Source organism: Mugil cephalus, chromosome 7 (genome assembly GCF_022458985.1).
Source record: "Mugil cephalus isolate CIBA_MC_2020 chromosome 7, CIBA_Mcephalus_1.1, whole genome shotgun sequence".
In the NCBI taxonomy this organism is placed as follows: Eukaryota; Metazoa; Chordata; class Actinopteri; order Mugiliformes; family Mugilidae; genus Mugil; species Mugil cephalus.
Window position 1 is genome coordinate 15708146 of NC_061776.1, and position 17522 is coordinate 15725667.

A 17522-nucleotide genomic window follows, 5' to 3' on the forward strand; every position below is an offset into this window, starting at 1 on the left:
ACTGAGGGCCGGATGAAAAGTCTTCACAAGTCCAGTTGCCATGACTACCACGCCAACCGTGACCTGGACGCCCGAGAGCCTTCACAGACCCAAATGTTTGAGCGTCAAAGTTGCTGCAAACTTTACATTAAACATAGGCCGTCTTCTCTAAGTGTCAGCTTTAAAGCTCTTCCTTTGAAAGTTTTCCCTTTAATGACAACGTCCTAAACTCCGCTCATCGAGCATAAAAGCGAGTGGCGATATGCCCGCGTGCATTTCAACGCAGCTGTCGCTGGCCATGTAGCGCGCAGCCACGCTCCGACCTTACATCTGTCCTTTTGTTCCACTCTACAGACCGTTCCTCTGATTACTTACATTAGCCGCTTATTAACACATAATTAGTTGAGTTCCTGCGTCTCGGTGCCCTTCATCCGCGGCCATGATGAAAACGTTCTCAGCACCTGACGAAACTCCGGCAATCAATCGTGTGACTTTGCATCCTGTCAGTTAAGTTAACACAATCAACTCCCATTCGGCGCTAATGACCTTCTGATAAGAAACCCAGCGGGACGACATCACACTTGAGCAGTCCTCCTCATCAATATTTCGTGGGCTTCATTCACAGCACCGCGTAATTGATCCCCGTTGCTCTTTGATCACCGCCTGCCTCAGTAGTCTTTGGACTCACCCCTGGGTTTCTCACACAGACTCGGATCCAAACGGAAAGGGTTTGACCTTCACAGTAACAAAGTGATACCGACGTGTGTCTGATGATTCATATTTTTGAGACGCAACACAATACGACCCGACCGAGTCCAGCACTGGCTCGTGTCCCAGTTTCATTTTGTTTTTTAGCCAACAAGAATGAAGCCAATTAATTTGAAAACCAAAACATGCTCTGATTTTAAAAGGGCTCAATTTCACGAACTGAAATAATCTGCACCTTTGCCTTCGTTTCTGATGACAGACTCAGTCCTCCTGAGCACGGACTAGTCTTACAGAAATCTGTGGATTTCCTCAGATGAGTCTTTTCTGCAGCTCTTTGCTCGAGGTGGAGGGGGGGTGTTGCGTTGTTCTGCCTTCCTTATTTAAAATACTCCAAATGTGCCCTGTTTGATTCAAGTCAAGGGACAAAAAGTGCTCAGGCACGTCATAATTTCCTTTTCATTTCTCTCTTCGTAGTCACTGGTGGTGGTCTTGGCCTAACTGACGTCAAACATGCAGGAGGTTAGCTGTAACAGGAAATGTGCATAACTGACTGCACCGACTATAATTAAATACCCTACACATTACCTGTACAACAGGATGATTAGCATAAGATGGCGACTTTGAATAATGGAACGTTTTAGCGATGCTGCACAGGGATGTGTTCAGTTCGGCTGCATAAGACAAAGGGCTTATGAAAAATAGCTAAAACATAAGCACCAGCCACTTTTTACGGCTCCGAGCTTCTGATCAAATTAATTTGGCACAGTTACAGTTTCCATCCTGCGCTCGGTCTGCACCGACAGCGTCAACTCCTGCCCGAGTCCCCAGTCAATAAAGAAGTGGCATTAAGGTGACGCAGAATAAACAGTTTTTCCCGGAACAAGCCGGAGTCATCAAATCCACTTGGCTCGCATGTCGTGGGCTGCAGATTTAGAATATTGACGGGGAAATAAAAATGCAGTAAGATGTAGACAAGAGAGTTTCTGCTCCAGGGAGTTTTGGTTTAAAAACACTTTAAATGAACAACAAAGTCACACACAGAGGTAGCTGAGTGCTGGCATTTAGAGAGAGACCACGGTCAGGGGCTTTTTGTCAAACAATGGGAGATGTTTTCATTATCTGGGTAATAGCCCAAGATTACCAGGCAGTTCTCAGATAAGACGCCGTTAACACTGGGCCTCAGCTGCTTGTTTCTGGCAGACAATCTAAATCATGACGGTTTATAAGAAACACATTAAAGTGAACCATTTATGCACAGCGCCGTATGTCTGATGCTCGCTCGTCCAAGTCATCGTATATCCAAAATAAAGATAAAACAAAGGCAAGTGGACCTGTTGTAGCTTTCTTATCGATAAAAGCACCAAATGACAAAGTTCAGAGCACCAAGTGGAACATTTAGCAGCTAAAGAGATGGATATTTCTCTCACATGAAGGCCCACTGCCACAATTGTGACGGTATAAAGATCATATTAACCATTAACCATCCTTGAAATAATTATAATAACTATTATTTTAAGATACTACCTCATCATTTTGTGGAGAATAAGTCACTGTTTTAAAATGTTAACTCGATGATTTGAGATACTAACCTAACCCATGTTATTTTGAGATATTAACTCATTACGTTGAAACTCTAAACACGTTTCAAGCAGGTTTCTCACAGCGACACACAGTGCGGTATCTTTTCTCTTCATCACACTGGCAGTAACGGGCTCTCCTAACGTAACGGGGCCAGTAAATCAGTTTTATTAACACTTTCGGGGTAATAATGTTGGTTTATTACCATCTGCAGTGACTCTGCTATTTCTTTACTTTATATTTACAGACTATGAAGTGCTGTACCGCACAAGGGATGGAGACGTCGTCAGGTTTAACGTCAACACAATGGAGCGACAGGTCATTGTGCCGAACCAGCTGTTTGTGAGTATACAGGTTACCTTCTACTGCTACTTTACTGGGTGTGTTTCTAGTGCAAATGTTTGTATTTATTGTTTTTTTTTTTTTTTATCCGCTACAGGACAGATCCAGAGCCGTCAAATACCAGTTGTCTCCAGACATGCAACGCGTGTTGTTTGCATTTGAAGTGAAGCCGGTAAGTAAGTGTAGCTGGTACAGAATGAATATTTGTTTATAGTAATTAATAAATAATAATTATTGCTGTATTTATCACACATGGGGAAATTCTTTCTTTGCCTTTGACCCATCCGTTCATTCACATGCACACTAGTGTGTACACTTGGAGTCCAGGAAGCGGTTTAGGGTGCAAACCTGCTTTTTTTTTTTGCTCACTGTGATTGTGTTTGCTTCCACAGATCTATCAACACTCCTACGTGGCCAAGTACATTATTTTCAGCCTCGTGTCCCAGTAAGACTCTCCTCTCTCCTGCTACCTTTCTGTCAATACTCTTCCTCTCACAGATATTTGACTGAACGCTACGCCCTTTCTCTGAACTTACGTAGACGTCCACATTTACCTGCTCTTTTTTTTTTAACGCAGTGAGACCAGGTTTTGCTGCTGGGAATGCATTTAAGTTTAGTTTAGTTTTGGTGCGCTGCGTTCCTCCTGGCCTGTTTTTAGCCTTTCATCCATCTATGTCTGCTTACAGCGCAACTGTTCTGGATTTGTAGTGAGCCGAGCAAAGTCAGCGCGTGCTAAAAAAAGAGTGCGGATGATTGATGACGCCTAGTATGTGGGAACAAGGCTAAAAAAAAATACCCAAAAAAAAACAAAACATGACTTTCTACCTCTGCGTTTGTACTCAGGTGTAAAGTGCGCATTGTGCATATGTACATATATAAATATATATATTGTATTTGCTGTCTCCACAGGGAAACCTTCCCATTAAATCCCCCTGAGGTGCCTGAAGCTGTCCTGCAGTTTGCTGGATGGGGACCCCAGGGCCAGCAGCTGGTAAGCAGGCTGTACACTCGGGGTTTGGAGCTCTGTCTGAATGATCCTGCATTCGCGGAGGAGGCGAGGTGGTGATTGACCGTTTGTCTCAGCGGACCAGACAAATGCTGCGGTAATAAGAGGTTTATGTGCACTGCAATGATCGCATTAAGGCTTCTAGGGTGAACTCCTTTTGCTTTGACCTCCATCAATGTCAGCCAAAGGGATTTTCAATTTGTGACAGCTCCTGAGCTGGTGAGAGCCACAGAGGCAGATGGCATCGCGGTGGCACAACCCGTGGCTTGAGCAGTCTGAGGTTGCTGGGGACGAGCAGACACATGGTGTCATATGTGTACTCGTACATCCGTCTCTGCTTTGTGACCATTTGGGGACAAATGAAATGGGTCTCCTCATTTCGAGTTGTATCATCGGTGGCCTTGTAGCTCCCTCCTTCACTGGAAAAGGAAAATTGTTGGACTTCAGTTGGTAACGCGCAATTTAATTTGAGTTTTTTCAACTTAAGTTTACAAGGGATTTACACAACTGATTTGAGTCAGATACAGTTAATAATAATTTACATTAATACAACTTAAATTTAAGACACAAACTTTTTCGGTTTTTAATTTTTCAACTCAATTATTTGCTTTAGTAAAAGTTTAGGGAGTTTAGTAAAGTAAAATACTGTTGCCTAGCAACCTAATAGTCAGCTTTTATAGTCTTGGGGTGAGAGGCGGGGACAGTGTCACCGGTCCATCGCAGGGCTAACACATAGACAAACAACCATTCACACTCACACCTAGTGTCAACTTAGAATCACCAATTTACCAAAACAAACATGTCTTTGGAGGTGGAAGTACCTGAAAAAAATCCACGCAGACACAGGGAGAACATGCAAACCACATTGTCGCTGGGGGGCATCAGTGCTAACCACAGAGTCACCAATGCTGCCCCCTACAAAGGTCCAATATCCAAATTTACATGCTTTTTACATCATAGTGGGCGTGAAGTGTGTTGGAAGATAACGTTCAGTATTTTGTTCTAATTTGGGAGAAATGAAGAAAAGAAAAGATTTACAACTTTCGGGACAAAAAAGACAACTAGAACAAAAGATATTTGGCCAAAAGGGCCCAAATGTGTTTCTGAAAAAATCTGAAAAAACGTCACGACGTCATTCGCCAAATACGAAACCTAAAGAAACCTAACTCACAATAAGAATAGTCGGTTAATTGAACAAAGTGTAACTTCAAGTTGATGTAATCCCCAGAGTACACTGCCATGTGTAAAACAGAGAACTGAGTGAGACTCGTGCAAAACATTACTTCAACTACCACACAAATACACTTTTTAGAGTGTTGTCTGTCATGTCTGTCTTCCTGACTGATTGGACTTGTCCTGCTGTCCTTGTTCCTCATCCTGTCGGCCACTGACTGGACAGCTGCCCAGTCCCACTTACTAGGTTTTAAAGTGCCTCTAATTTGTTAGTCCGGGACGGCTGTGAGTTGAAGTGCCTTCAGATAGTGTTGTGTTGACAGTGTTCTTGAGTAAACACCACATGAACGCGCCCCTCTTGTGGTTCTCAGCGAGCTTCTCTGTCTCTTGTTCTGTAATCACTTCCTAGTCGTCGCCGCCTGAAGCCTGGTGATGTTCTGCAGCTACTTACCAGTAGTTACTTTAAGCTCGGCTCATTTGTTCAGAGACACTCGTGGACCTACCTCGAGCCAGGGCCAGATTTAGTTAACGTGGAACACCTGCACACAGACACCATCAGCCACCATTGTTCAATTCATTAGGTGCAAAATTGCAGGCTGCCAGCGTTCCAGTTTGTTATTTTATTTTGTAGATTGGAAGAACGCTGGGTTATTTTAGATTTTCTTTGGTTTTTATTTCTTTCATTGATTTAACAGCACCCGCTCCGGCCCTTTTTTCTCTTTTGTGGTTTTCTCTCCTTTGTGCCTTTGTTAATTTGAAAAGCAACCTCTCGAGTGCTCCAGGTTCCTCTCACATTGCAAAGACCATGCATGTTGGGTTTTTGCTGATGCTAAATTGATTGTAGGCGTTCATGTGAATGGTTGTTTGTCTCTCCGTGAAAGAGTGGTGACCCGACCAAGGTGTTGTTTGTTTTCAAACCTTCAACCCTGGAACATTTTAATTCAACAGTAGAGGGGGAATCAGTTGTGGTAAATTCATTAACGCTCACTGAATAAATTCATTTCGCGGATTTAATGAAGCACACCAGTGATAATGAGCTTTATGAAACTTGTGGTATTTTGCTTAAAACAACTTGGAGAGCTCTGGATTCAGCGGCGTGTTCATTTTGGAGGCTGTAGCACTGACTCATGTTTCTATTATTTTGACAGCCCAGTGGACAAGGCTGAATACAGAAAGACTTTTGTGTTTAATTCAGTCCAGCTTAAACTGAACATTTTAACAGCCGGGGAGCTGAGATTTAGTGCTGCACTGTTTTATAAGAATTTGTTTTCGCTAGAGTGTGTTGACCTGGTGTGTGTGCGTCCGCTAACAATGAACTGTCTGAGAGCTCTAGTGGCCCAAGAAAATGTGACTGCAGTGGTTCAGTTTGGAAGAGTTGATGTTCGTGAATTCACTTCCCTATTTAATATGTAACATGTACATTTGTGTGATTCACATATGTGATTCCAGTAACAACACATTTGATTTATTTGACTGAAAAAAAATGGACAAAAATCTTCCCTTCCCTTATGGGAGTAAAACTGTGCTGTTTTTGAGCTGCTCACAGCCCTGGAGCTTCTACAGTGACACAGTCAAAGAATAAATGACTTTCATAACAAAAAAACAGAAATCCAACAAAGCAGGATATCCAAAAAAAAAAAAAAATCAAAGAAAAACACAACATCACAGAACAAGGAAGAGGGCAAAAGCATGACTTGGGGGACAAAAACAACAAAACAGGAAACAAAGGGAAGGCAGGGCTATATATATACACACATGGGCAGAGGGATGACGAGACACAGGTGAAACTAATGAGGGTGGAGCACACAAGGAGAAACCAATAAGCAATCAATGGCAAACGTGGGGGGCGACACCAAACAGGAAACTAGTGAACTTAACAAAGTAAAACAGGAAACTCAAAACATGGAACAGACAGATATAATTATGACACAAACCCAGGTTGAAAACACAAAAAACCCTTGTTTTTCGTTCGATGTGAAACATCCACATGAATGTCAGGTCCAAAAGTTTCTCAGGAGAACATTGAACTGTCACAACATGTTATTAACTTGTCTTGTCAGTGGTTTTAATGTTGTGGCAGATTCTTTTTTAAGCTCATAAAGGGTCCTGCCATTCATATTGAGTCTCAATCATCAACTGCTTGATAGTCACTAGTTGACCCATCGTACACTGAGCAGAGACACAGCTGATTATTTACACAAGATAATTATTCCCTGTACTACAAGTTTTCTTCAATAATTTTTCAGAAGAGAAATCTGAACGGTTGGATAAGGTCAACTTTAATATTGCTGTTTCCATCAGGGTTCAAAGGTTCTTCCAGAGAGGATTTTATGGATATTGTTTTTATCATTCCATAAAACATAAATTCTGTCAACAGCCAGAAAAAAATAACAAAAAAAAATCAATGTTCACCATGTTTTTAGGAACAAACCGTTATATAATTCAGACTATGAATCATAAATGAAAAAAACCTTCTGTAGAAACGTTCAGAATATAGATGTGAATAAAAGCGTTGGGTTCGGCTTATGGAAGTGTTGCTGTAGTGGAGATTTATGGCTCACAGCATGAGCGGAAAACAGAGTTTGAGAAAACGGCCGTTAAAGACGCGTATTGTAAAAAAAAAAAAAAAATCAAAGAAACTATTAACTATGACTACGGTTAAACTAATAGACATCACCATAAAAAACCCATAAAACTTCCCCAGTTGATCACTTACATTAAGGCTGTAATTTATGGGTAGGTCTTCTTAAACGCATCCCTCCGCCCATTATCCGTCACAGTTTCTGCTCTGGAGGCCTGTAGGGGGGCTGGAGCTTACCTCGGCCGACGTGGTGCGAGAGGAGGGGTACACCCTGGACAGGTCTGTGGCTATAACACAGACGGACAAACAACCACTTACACTCACTTGTACAGTTTAGACCCACTGACATGCTGGGAGGAGGCCAGGGCACCTGCTGAGGCACGGGGAGAACACGCAAACTACACAAAGAAAGACTCCTGCTGAGCCGGAAGGCGCTGTGATGAGGCACCGGGGCTAACCACTTCGCCGTTAAATATGTAAATTAGATATTATCTCATTAAATATGCATTTGTTTGTGTAAAGTGCAATAACCTCAAACCTGAGCAGCATGAAGATCTGTGTTTAGCCGGTTGTGTCTCCCCCTGCAGCTGTAAAATGTTCTCCTGCTCGTGTCAATTTTATCAAATTAAACAATGCATTTGTGACTTGTCATAATGAGTCTAGTGAAGACTGAGGGAAGACTTGCACTGTTGTCCTTGTTTTGTTCATTATTTGTTGAGAAGAACGCAGCTTTAGAATACTAGCCACCCTTAAGTGAGCTTAAAAGTGCCACTGATCCGAGCCCCTGATAATCTTTTCTTTCATTCCTCTCCATTTCTCCCCTTGTCGGCGTTAAATTAGTTTCCGTTTAGACTGCGGTGCTTAAACAACAGACAGCCCCGCGTTTCGTCGGCTACTACTTCAAAGCTTTGTCTTGCACCTTAATCGCTCTCATCATATCATTTGCTTAAATTACAGATACATTACCGGGAGGAAATATTAACATTTCAAGTGTGCATTGAGACGGCGCTGGGGGAAGAAAGCGGCCAGATTTGCATATGGTAATACTGTACCTGATCGCTTCTCTCGCTATGCCGTAACTGCAGCTCCGCGTTTGATTTAATGAACCGCCGAGGTCGTGCGAGAAAAATGAGACGAGCTCTCGCGTTTTGTCTCCGTCTGACCTGCAGATGTCGGCCGTGTCCCCCCCCACACACACACACATCCACGTATTCAACACTGTTTGTACAGGTAATAATTTCCCATTAAGATGATCAGAAATGAAACAATTTATCATGCAGGTATAAAAATGAGAGGTTTGTGTTTGTGGCGGCAGGGCTGTGCGCGGCGAAGCGTCGGATGTACACTGAGATGAGCGAGGAGATGAATCCTGCTACGCTCCCCTCATTAAACCACAAGCAATTACTCCACCGTGACAGCGCAATCAGTGAGGCAGGGTCAACACACACACACACACACACATATATATACACCTGAAGCAGAGGTTACATCAAAAAAGAAATGTAGGCAAAAAGTTAACGCAACAAACGTAACATTATGACCACCTTCCTAATAGTGTGTAGGTCTCCTTTGTGCCTCCTAAACAGTTGTGACTCATCAGAGAATGGACGTGAGGGGAGGGGCCTCTTTTTATCATCCCACAGATGCTCCATCAGTTTAAGATCTAGTGAATTTGGAGTCCAGGTCAACACCTTTTTGTGTGTCTTTCTGTACGTGTCTGCTGCCATGAAGGAGTGTCTTTCCCAAGGACAGAACGGACAATGCACTAGGGATAGGACGGGATGGAACCGCCAACCTTTTGGTTATTGACCAGGTTTAAAAGTTTCCCAGCAGATTTGTTGGTTTGTCATAAGATGGTAAATGTTATTCATTTCTCCTGGCAGCGGTTTTAATGTTGTGGCTCATGTGTGCGATATATGTGTATACACACACACACACACACACACCAGAGACGGAGGTTATATCTACACAAAAGAGACGTCAGGCTTAAAGAAAATATTAACCCAACATATATATTGTTAGACAAAACCTAGCATCTGACAAGTGAAAACACTCTCGGCCTTTTCACTCACTCACACACACACAAACAACCACGCACGAGAAACCCTGCTATTCCAGCTCCACAGGCACCTTTGATGTTGCTACTTTCATCTCTCCGCCCATTTCAAAGAAGCCCTTTGCCTGTGCTCCCATTTAATTCCCATCACAACAGAAAGTCGTTGACCAGGAGTAAATATTAAGATTTAAAAACAGAATCCAGTTTTTCTTTTTTTTCAGAAGTCAGTCCGACTGGATCTTGTCCTCCCCACTGATGCTGGCACTGACAACTCCAATACTTTATCCCTCTCTCTTAATCATTTGGTGTTAATATTGCAAAGTCTGAATAAAGATTTTGAGCTCAGGTGTAATTCACAGCGGTTGGAGAACTGATAACTTGTTTTCACGCAGCTCTTTGAAAGCTGCCCGTCCAATCCCAAACACCAAAGGTTCAACGCTGTCTTGTCTCTTTTTTTTTTCACCACATTGACCTGTTTTCCTCCTATGTTCATCCCACAGCGTGAAACTTTGATTTTCTCAATGGCCGACACAGATCAGAGCACATGCCTTTGCATTTTTTTTTTCTTCTATTTCTTTCACCCGGGATTTAAGGGGTTCAAGTTTAACTGAGGAGGTTTCGGCTGACAAGCGCGGTCAAACCACAGATAGCAATCAGCACCCACGTCTGTCTCCCCTCACACTGGCACCAGCGGAAAACACTCGAGTGGATTGACTGCGGGGCTTTAAGTGTGACGCTCTCCTCTGCCAGCGGCGTGTCTTAATGCCTTCAGGCGACGCCACCGTAGGCGCCGAGGGATTAAATCAACAGTCTAACACGCGGCAGACAGCGTAACATCTCAATAAAGACGGGGGGAAATGGTGTGCATGGGTACGAGTGTGTGCGCGCGTGTGTGTGCGTGAACGCCCTCAGCCAGCCTCGCCGCCTTGATTAGCAACAGTGATGGTCTCATACTGCTTTGGAGAGGAATCCGGCTTGAACTTTAATGAGGCAAATTTATTTTAATACGGTGCAGCGGGCAGGTGTTGACTGAGACTGTATGAGCTTGTAAGTGTCACAGAGTGGGCAGCTTTGCTTGTGTCTGCAATAGGAAAAAGTGATGTTGCGATAAAAAAAAAAAAAAGAAGCCACAATTATTTTGGCATATTACCGAAGAGGATAGAAAAATATAAGCGGCTCCGAGATCTGCTTTGCAAAAAAAGAAGAATGAGATTTAGGAGCGTGGGAAGTAACGCTGGCTTCCGTTCTTTCCTTCTCTGTCCAGATCTTCATATTTGAAAACAACATTTACTACAGAGCCACACTGGAGAGCCGAACGATCCGCCTGGTTTCCACCGGTAAAGAGGGAGTCGTCTTCAACGGTCTTGCTGACTGGCTCTATGAGGGTAAGGTGACCGAAGGCGCACACGCACTAAAAACCAACAAAGTCATTAGCATGCCATCATAAAAAGCCTCCAATCATCTAAGAAGGCTTTCTGTGATATTTGTGACGCTGGCTAGAGGGATTTTACTCCCATTCAGCCACAAGAGCATTAGTGAACTCTGATGTTGGACACAGGCAGTGCATTTTGACCCCCACCTTGTTGGATGGGTTTGTTTTTCTTTGTTTTTTTAGGTCAGGTCACTCTGGTTCTTTCACATCACACTCTGTAAACAGTTTCACTGTGGACCTCTCTTTGTGCACAAAGGAGAAAAACATTAGAAAAAGACACATCCTTTAGGGTACCCATCAATGCTTTTCTTTATTTTATGTCATATGGGTATTACAGTGTATAAATGCGAGCAGCGAGTCAGATAATGAGACACGCGTGTGTGAAGGCTCAGGCTTTCAGGCGGCTCTGAACGCTTTGTTCTTGGTGTTTGTTTAATACCGGGGGTCCAATCAGACGTTGGCGCGCTCGTTATATGTTGGCTCGCTCTGCTTCAGGCACGGCGCAGCCACGCGAACGAGCTGCGGTCAAATGTATGTGCTCGTCACTCGAGTCAGATTTTCTTATAGTTTCCCTTGAACCACCGTGATGTCAGCTCAGTGAGGCGGTTCTCACAAACACAGGCTTCTGCAAAGTTCATTTGATGAAAACCGACAGAGGTGTGCATCACTGTTTCTCCCGCCTTGCTGTTCTCCCGTGTCTGCTGCCAAGACACCATACTACTTTTACTGCCCCAACTACTTGTACTGAAATATTACAGAAGACAGAAGGAATAAATAAACACAAGATGTACACTGATCATAACATTAAGACCACTTGCCTATTGTGTCCTCCTCCTAGTTGTGACTCATCAGAGAATGGACACAGGTCTTCTGAGGGTGTCCTGTTATGTCTGGTAACAGGTTAGTGGGGACCTTTGGGTCCTATGGGTTGAGGAGAGGAGCTTCTGTGGATCATGCCAGGGATACTACTCAGATTGGGATCTAGTCACTTGGAAGGGCAGGTCAACACCTTGTATTGTTTTTCAAGTTTTTCGAGTTGTTCCTAAACTGTTTTTGTGTGTGTCAGGCTGCATCCTGCTGGGGATGGCTGCTGCCATCAAGGAGTGTCATTGCTATGGGGTGGGGGTACCTGGTCTGGGTCTAGGTGGGTGCTACATGTCTAAGTAACATCCACTGAACGCCAGGTCCAAAAGTTTCAAAGCAGAACGCTGAATTGTCACTAAATGGTCAATGTTATTTGTTTCTCCCGTCAGTGGTTTTAATGTTATGCCAGAACGGTGTATACAACTATGCAGGCTAATTGCAGGTACAACATTTAACTGCATAGTGTTGCTTAAAGAGGCTGGAACTAATAGTCCTTGTTTCATTAGAAAAAAATATATTATTTTATAACAGTTAGAGAGGAAAAGCTAGTCCCAGAATTGAAATACAGCAGGCATAATAAATTATAGGCATAATAGGTCCCATTTGAGATGACTTGCTAACATTAGCTCACAGTTGTTTCCATCCACCTGATAAATGTAAGGTCAATTCTCTTAACAATTACATTCCCGACTTCAGCTTCTGTTTGGTGCCTATGGAACAACGATGAAGCTTCCTTCCTAACTACAGCTAACAGCTACTAACAGCTGCCTGCTGCATCTGGCTGCGCTCCCGCTATGTTCACCAGCCAGTCGCTTACTGTCTGCTGTTTAGTGGAGGGTGGTAGTGTGCGCTGGCTTTATGGACCTTCATCCACCAAAAAAAAAAAAGAGCCTGCCCACTGTCCACACAGCACAAAACATATATATTTTCCGCCTGACACGCCGACAAACTTTTTGACATGTTTCGCCTCAAGCCAAATAAATCTGAAGACCATTTCAGTCCAGCTTTTTGACACCCCCCAGCCCCCCACACACACCCCTTGCCCCAAGCAGCCTCTCCCCGAGGCGTGGAGGGTGTTTGTGTGCTTGATTTCATTTGAAAGAGCACAGCTGGCTACATTTCAGCGCTCCTCCTTCTTTAGACTTCCCATAGCTTGCCTTTGTGTTCAGGCAGTTTTAATTAATTCATGTCTGCAGTGCTGCAATTTCACTCGGCAGATGTTCAAAAGCCAGCATACTTGTAATTTAATATGAGGCATTTCCTGATTACAGCATATGTGGAACACACATTCTAATTACGGACGGCTTTGAAAATGGCTTTGTTTACAGATGCACTGCCATGTCGGGGAGAGGTTCTTCCTCAGCATTAATTTATGATAAACATTATAGGGATCTTATTTAGATTTGTGCGCTGTTATTGTTATTATTATCATTATTATTATTATTATTTGTAGTTTTATTCAGGCAGTGGTTTTGGGATAACAATTGCAGGGTATAATTGTGATTGCCAGATGCCAGTTACTATGAGGGAAATTCTGTTACAGCGCATTGAACTGCTCTGGGGTCGACCTTAATCGGTTTTTCATTAATGGGATTATTTCTTTGTTGCAGACACAGAACATGAAATGAAAGAAGTAATCCATTTTTCAGTGCTAAAGAAAGATTTGCCTTGCTGAGTTTTCCCGCTACGTTGTAAGGATTTATCAGCGGATAACAGACCATCTCACACACAAAAAAAAAAACAGAGATGATGTAGCGCACCTGTTTTAAACACGTCTCTCGCAGCGTATTGTTCAGCTGAGACGGATTTGTCAAAAAGATTTGTTTGAATACGGTTCAAGGTGAGGCTGCTTTTTTTTTTCCTGCCGCTCAGGTATTTAATGCTTTGCACTGTCTCCTACGAAGGCAGCGAACGCCCCACGTCACAGTATCGTCAGTGCTTTGTTTTAAAGCTAGCTCACAGTTTTTCTACTAACTAGACACGCTTTATGCATGATTTATTTAGCTTTGTATCGCTAAATTATCACACAAGCGCCTCCAAACCTCAATTAACTAAACACAGGTACGAAGGGGCTTCATATAAATGTAGCATGTGCTTGTGTGAAGTTACAGCATATCTGCTGATTGTGAATTAAATATTTAGACAAAACAGACTTTTTTTTTTTTGCAGCTGCACCGTTACATCAAATGGAATATTTCATATGATGAGTCTTCAGATGATTTTAATTTTTCTGAAATGTTGGGATTGTAACGAACCTTTTAAACAATTCTGTGATTGTCTGCAAACCTTTGATGTGGATCAGTGTTAAAAATGACTCCTTTCTTGTCATGACAGAGCGTTAACTAACACGTGAGACCCGCTTTTGATCAGGGGATTAAAGACAGTGAAGTCGTGGGATTGAATTTGGGACGACTTTCGCAGGGTAGGAAGGTGGAAGGAGGCGGGAGACAGGGTGAGGAGTTGACTTTTAGGAGAAAACAGCATGCAGATTTATCGATTCAGAATTCGGTCGAGGCGCACGGACTCTCGTTTGTGAGTGAGTAAGTGAGTGGAGGTTTGGACAGTTGCTTGTTTGCCTCTGACCAAAGGGATTATCATGCAGAGCAGACAGAGTGACAGATCAGATGCAGAGCCGAAGCACGGCGCCCCACCGCTGATTCGTAAATGTGGACGTGCGAGAAGCGTATCTTTATGGAAAACAGGAATCCAACAGGCAACACATTCGCGGAAAGGTTGAATCTTTCAAAAAATAATAGAATATGAAATATGATGCAAAATGACGTCTGAGTTTCTTTAGGCGTCGGCCTTGAAAGTCACGCTGCACTGCAATAAACTAATCATTTGCAGAGAATTGGATGCTGAACAGCCTCCTTTGCCCACTTAGAGCCCACATTCACAGCAGTGTGAGACATTATCGCAGCCTGACGGCAAATAAAATCACAATGTCCTCATCAAGGTTGACCTGATCTTGAATTTTGAGGTTATTGTTTGGCTCCCCACAAATGTAATTTTCTCCAAGAGCTTTTCGTAGAGTTCTTCTGCCCCCTGCTGGACGAAACATCCATTATCAGGAAACAACTGAAGGAGGGAGGGGGGCGAGCGTGACGGAGCGTGTAGTGATAATGACATTTTTCTCATGACGAGGAATTTCTGCACTTATTTTTCCAACAACTTCCTCCAAAATGTCTGTCTGTAAACTCATTAAAATGAGTGATGAAGTGATAAAATTAGTGAATGTGAGACGGTGCTTTCTGCTGTCGCCCACACAAACCACAAAAACTATGGAAGTTGACGAGAAAAAGACAGGAAAACTTTATTTGTGTAGCATTTTTAACACACGGGAGAAAAATCAATGGTGAAGCAAAGTTATTCTTGATTAATTAACATGTTGATATAACTACACTGCCTGGTCAGAAACTACTATCCTTCAGTTTAGTGCTTTCTTCATAGTGTGTTTGTGTTTTGTTTTACAGAGGAGATCCTGCAGACCCACATAGCCCACTGGTGGTCTCCGGACGGGCTGCGTTTGGCCTACTTGACCATCAACGACACGCAGGTGCCAAAAATGGAGGTCCCGTTTTTCACAGGGACACCATATCCCACCAGCCTGGACTACCACTACCCCAAGGCAGGTCTCCAGCTCCAACTCTCAAATTCAAAATGACTATAATTGATATTTAATATATAAAGAAACATGTATCGTGTAGCGACAGTGTCAAATCATCACACAAGTCTCAGCACGGCCGGTACGTACAGTATTTTTCTGCAGACTGCATCCAGATCCAAGAGGGGGAGGCATCTTCGATTAGATCTGTGACGTGGGAGGATTTATTTTGGGCACCATTGGTTCTGGAAGTAAAAACCCCCCAATTCATATTCCCCCACGGGAAAACGTTAGGTGACTCATAGCTGGAGCAGTTTTACCAGTTGGACCAGACTGAAATTCTGTACATACGCTAATTCTCATCTATCATTAACGGCTCCGCCATAAAAGAAAACTTTATCCTTCACGGCACCGGTTTTCTGCAGTTCCGCGTTAAAATGCATCAGCTGATTTATGAAAACAAGACAGCTGTTTTCACAACAACAACAAGCTCCATTCCCATGGGTAAAGGCAGTGCAGATGACTCTGACATTATACAAAGAGACGGACAAGCGAAAATATCTGTCCAGCTCTGTAACGGCCGTTAGCGTGGAGGAGACTCATGCGGTGTTGCTGTTTGTGTGTCTGTGTCATCAGCGAGTGTCTTTGCTATGGGGTGGGGGTGTCTGGTCTGGTCTAGGTGGGTGGTACATGTCTAAGTAACATCCACATGAATGAACGCCTAACAGAATGTTAAATTGTCACAAGGTGGTCAATGTTACTCACTACTCTCGTCTGTGGTCATAATGTTGTGGCTGAAAATGCTAGCTAGTTCAACTTTCTTCGGAAAAAAGGCTAAAGCTACACATTTGTGTACACTACATTGTTCTGCAGGTGCATTTTGCTTAAAAAAAAAAAAAAAATCAAATCACTAAGCCAAGAATTCAAATGAGGCGAGCCACCTCATCCAGATGGCTGGAACATTGTGTGGATTAATTATGTTAGGCTTGTGTTCACAACTCATTTCGGCTGCCTCCAAGAGGCCAAGAAATCTGTGGCTGCAGGTTTTAAATCCTCTATCGCGCTGATGTTGGGACACTGACAGATGTTTAACTGCAGAGAAATAATTCCTTGTTGTGTCGGACTGGAATCCATCTGACTCGTGGTGTCTAATTTCGTCTTTCGTGCCCGCAGGCTGGGGAAGAGAACCCCGCGGTGCACCTGTCTGTGGTGAGCCTCCACGGTCCCCTTCACACGGTGGTGATGAAGAAACCTGATGACCCCCGCATAGGGTGAGTGACAGCCTGAAGGTGTCTCATTATGTCTGAAGTAACAAGCGCCAAAATATGCCTGGAGCGTTTCACTCAAGTGACAGAGGTCGCGAGAGGGCTGACGGAGGACTGGTATTCTCACACCCTTCTTGTCTTCTAGGAGGGAGTATTATATCACCATGGTGAAGTGGGCCACAAACACCAAACTGGCTGTCAACTGGCTGAACAGAGCTCAAAACAACTCCATCCTGACGCTGTGTGAGGCGACCACTGGGGTCTGCATTAAGGTGAAACTCAATTTGCTGCCATTGTTCGTGTTAAAGGAACAGCCTGTTGATTGTCAGTGTTCCTGCATGTGGGTAAAATGGGCATTGTGGTTTATTTCAAACTGACCGACACTATTCCCGTGAAAACAGGATCCTGTGTTACTAAGCTTAACTATAAAGCTAGGAAATGATTTAGTTTATCTTGGACAATTTTTGATAAATGCAATCTGTTTGAGACTTAGACCAGAAACTGATCTGTCCATGAAATAGTCTGGTACATACACGACCATGACTGCCTTCCATAAAAACAGCTGTGACTTATCAGAGAATGGACATGGGTCTTCTGAGGGTGTCCAGTCCTCTCTGGCATCATGATGTCTTTAGGTTGTTAGAGTTAGTGAGGGGAGGGGCCTCTGTGGACCTGTAGAATCTTTTTCAGTTTGGCATCTAGTGAATTTGGAGGCCAGGTCAACACCTTGTGCTGTTCTTCATGATTTTTTGAGTTGTTCCTAAGCTGTTTTTGTGTGTCTGTGTCAGGGGACATCCTGCTGTCATTGCTATGGGGTGGGGGTATCAGGTCTGGTCCAGGTGGGGGTAACATGAAGTAACATCCACATGAAGGCCAGGTGCAAAAGTTTCCCAGCAAAATGTTGCATTGTCAAAAGATGGTCGATGTTCTTGTC

At 43.4% G+C, this 17522-nt stretch overlaps 1 protein-coding gene across 4 annotated transcripts in view; it reads left to right on the forward strand.

Annotated features, from left to right (window-relative positions):
* The window catches only part of LOC125010717 (dipeptidyl aminopeptidase-like protein 6), a 78011-nt gene that overhangs the window by 54723 nt on the left and 5766 nt on the right, over window positions 1-17522 (forward strand). For all 4 annotated transcript variants that reach the window (XM_047589491.1, XM_047589490.1, XM_047589488.1 and 1 more), the window contains 8 exons: window positions 2513-2607; window positions 2705-2779; window positions 3000-3052; window positions 3517-3598; window positions 10688-10808; window positions 15193-15347; window positions 16497-16594; window positions 16734-16860. In XM_047589491.1, the coding sequence (XP_047445447.1) occupies window positions 2513-2607; window positions 2705-2779; window positions 3000-3052; window positions 3517-3598; window positions 10688-10808; window positions 15193-15347; window positions 16497-16594; window positions 16734-16860 (806 nt within the window). The remainder of the gene's footprint in view (window positions 1-2512; window positions 2608-2704; window positions 2780-2999; window positions 3053-3516; window positions 3599-10687; window positions 10809-15192; window positions 15348-16496; window positions 16595-16733; window positions 16861-17522) is intronic.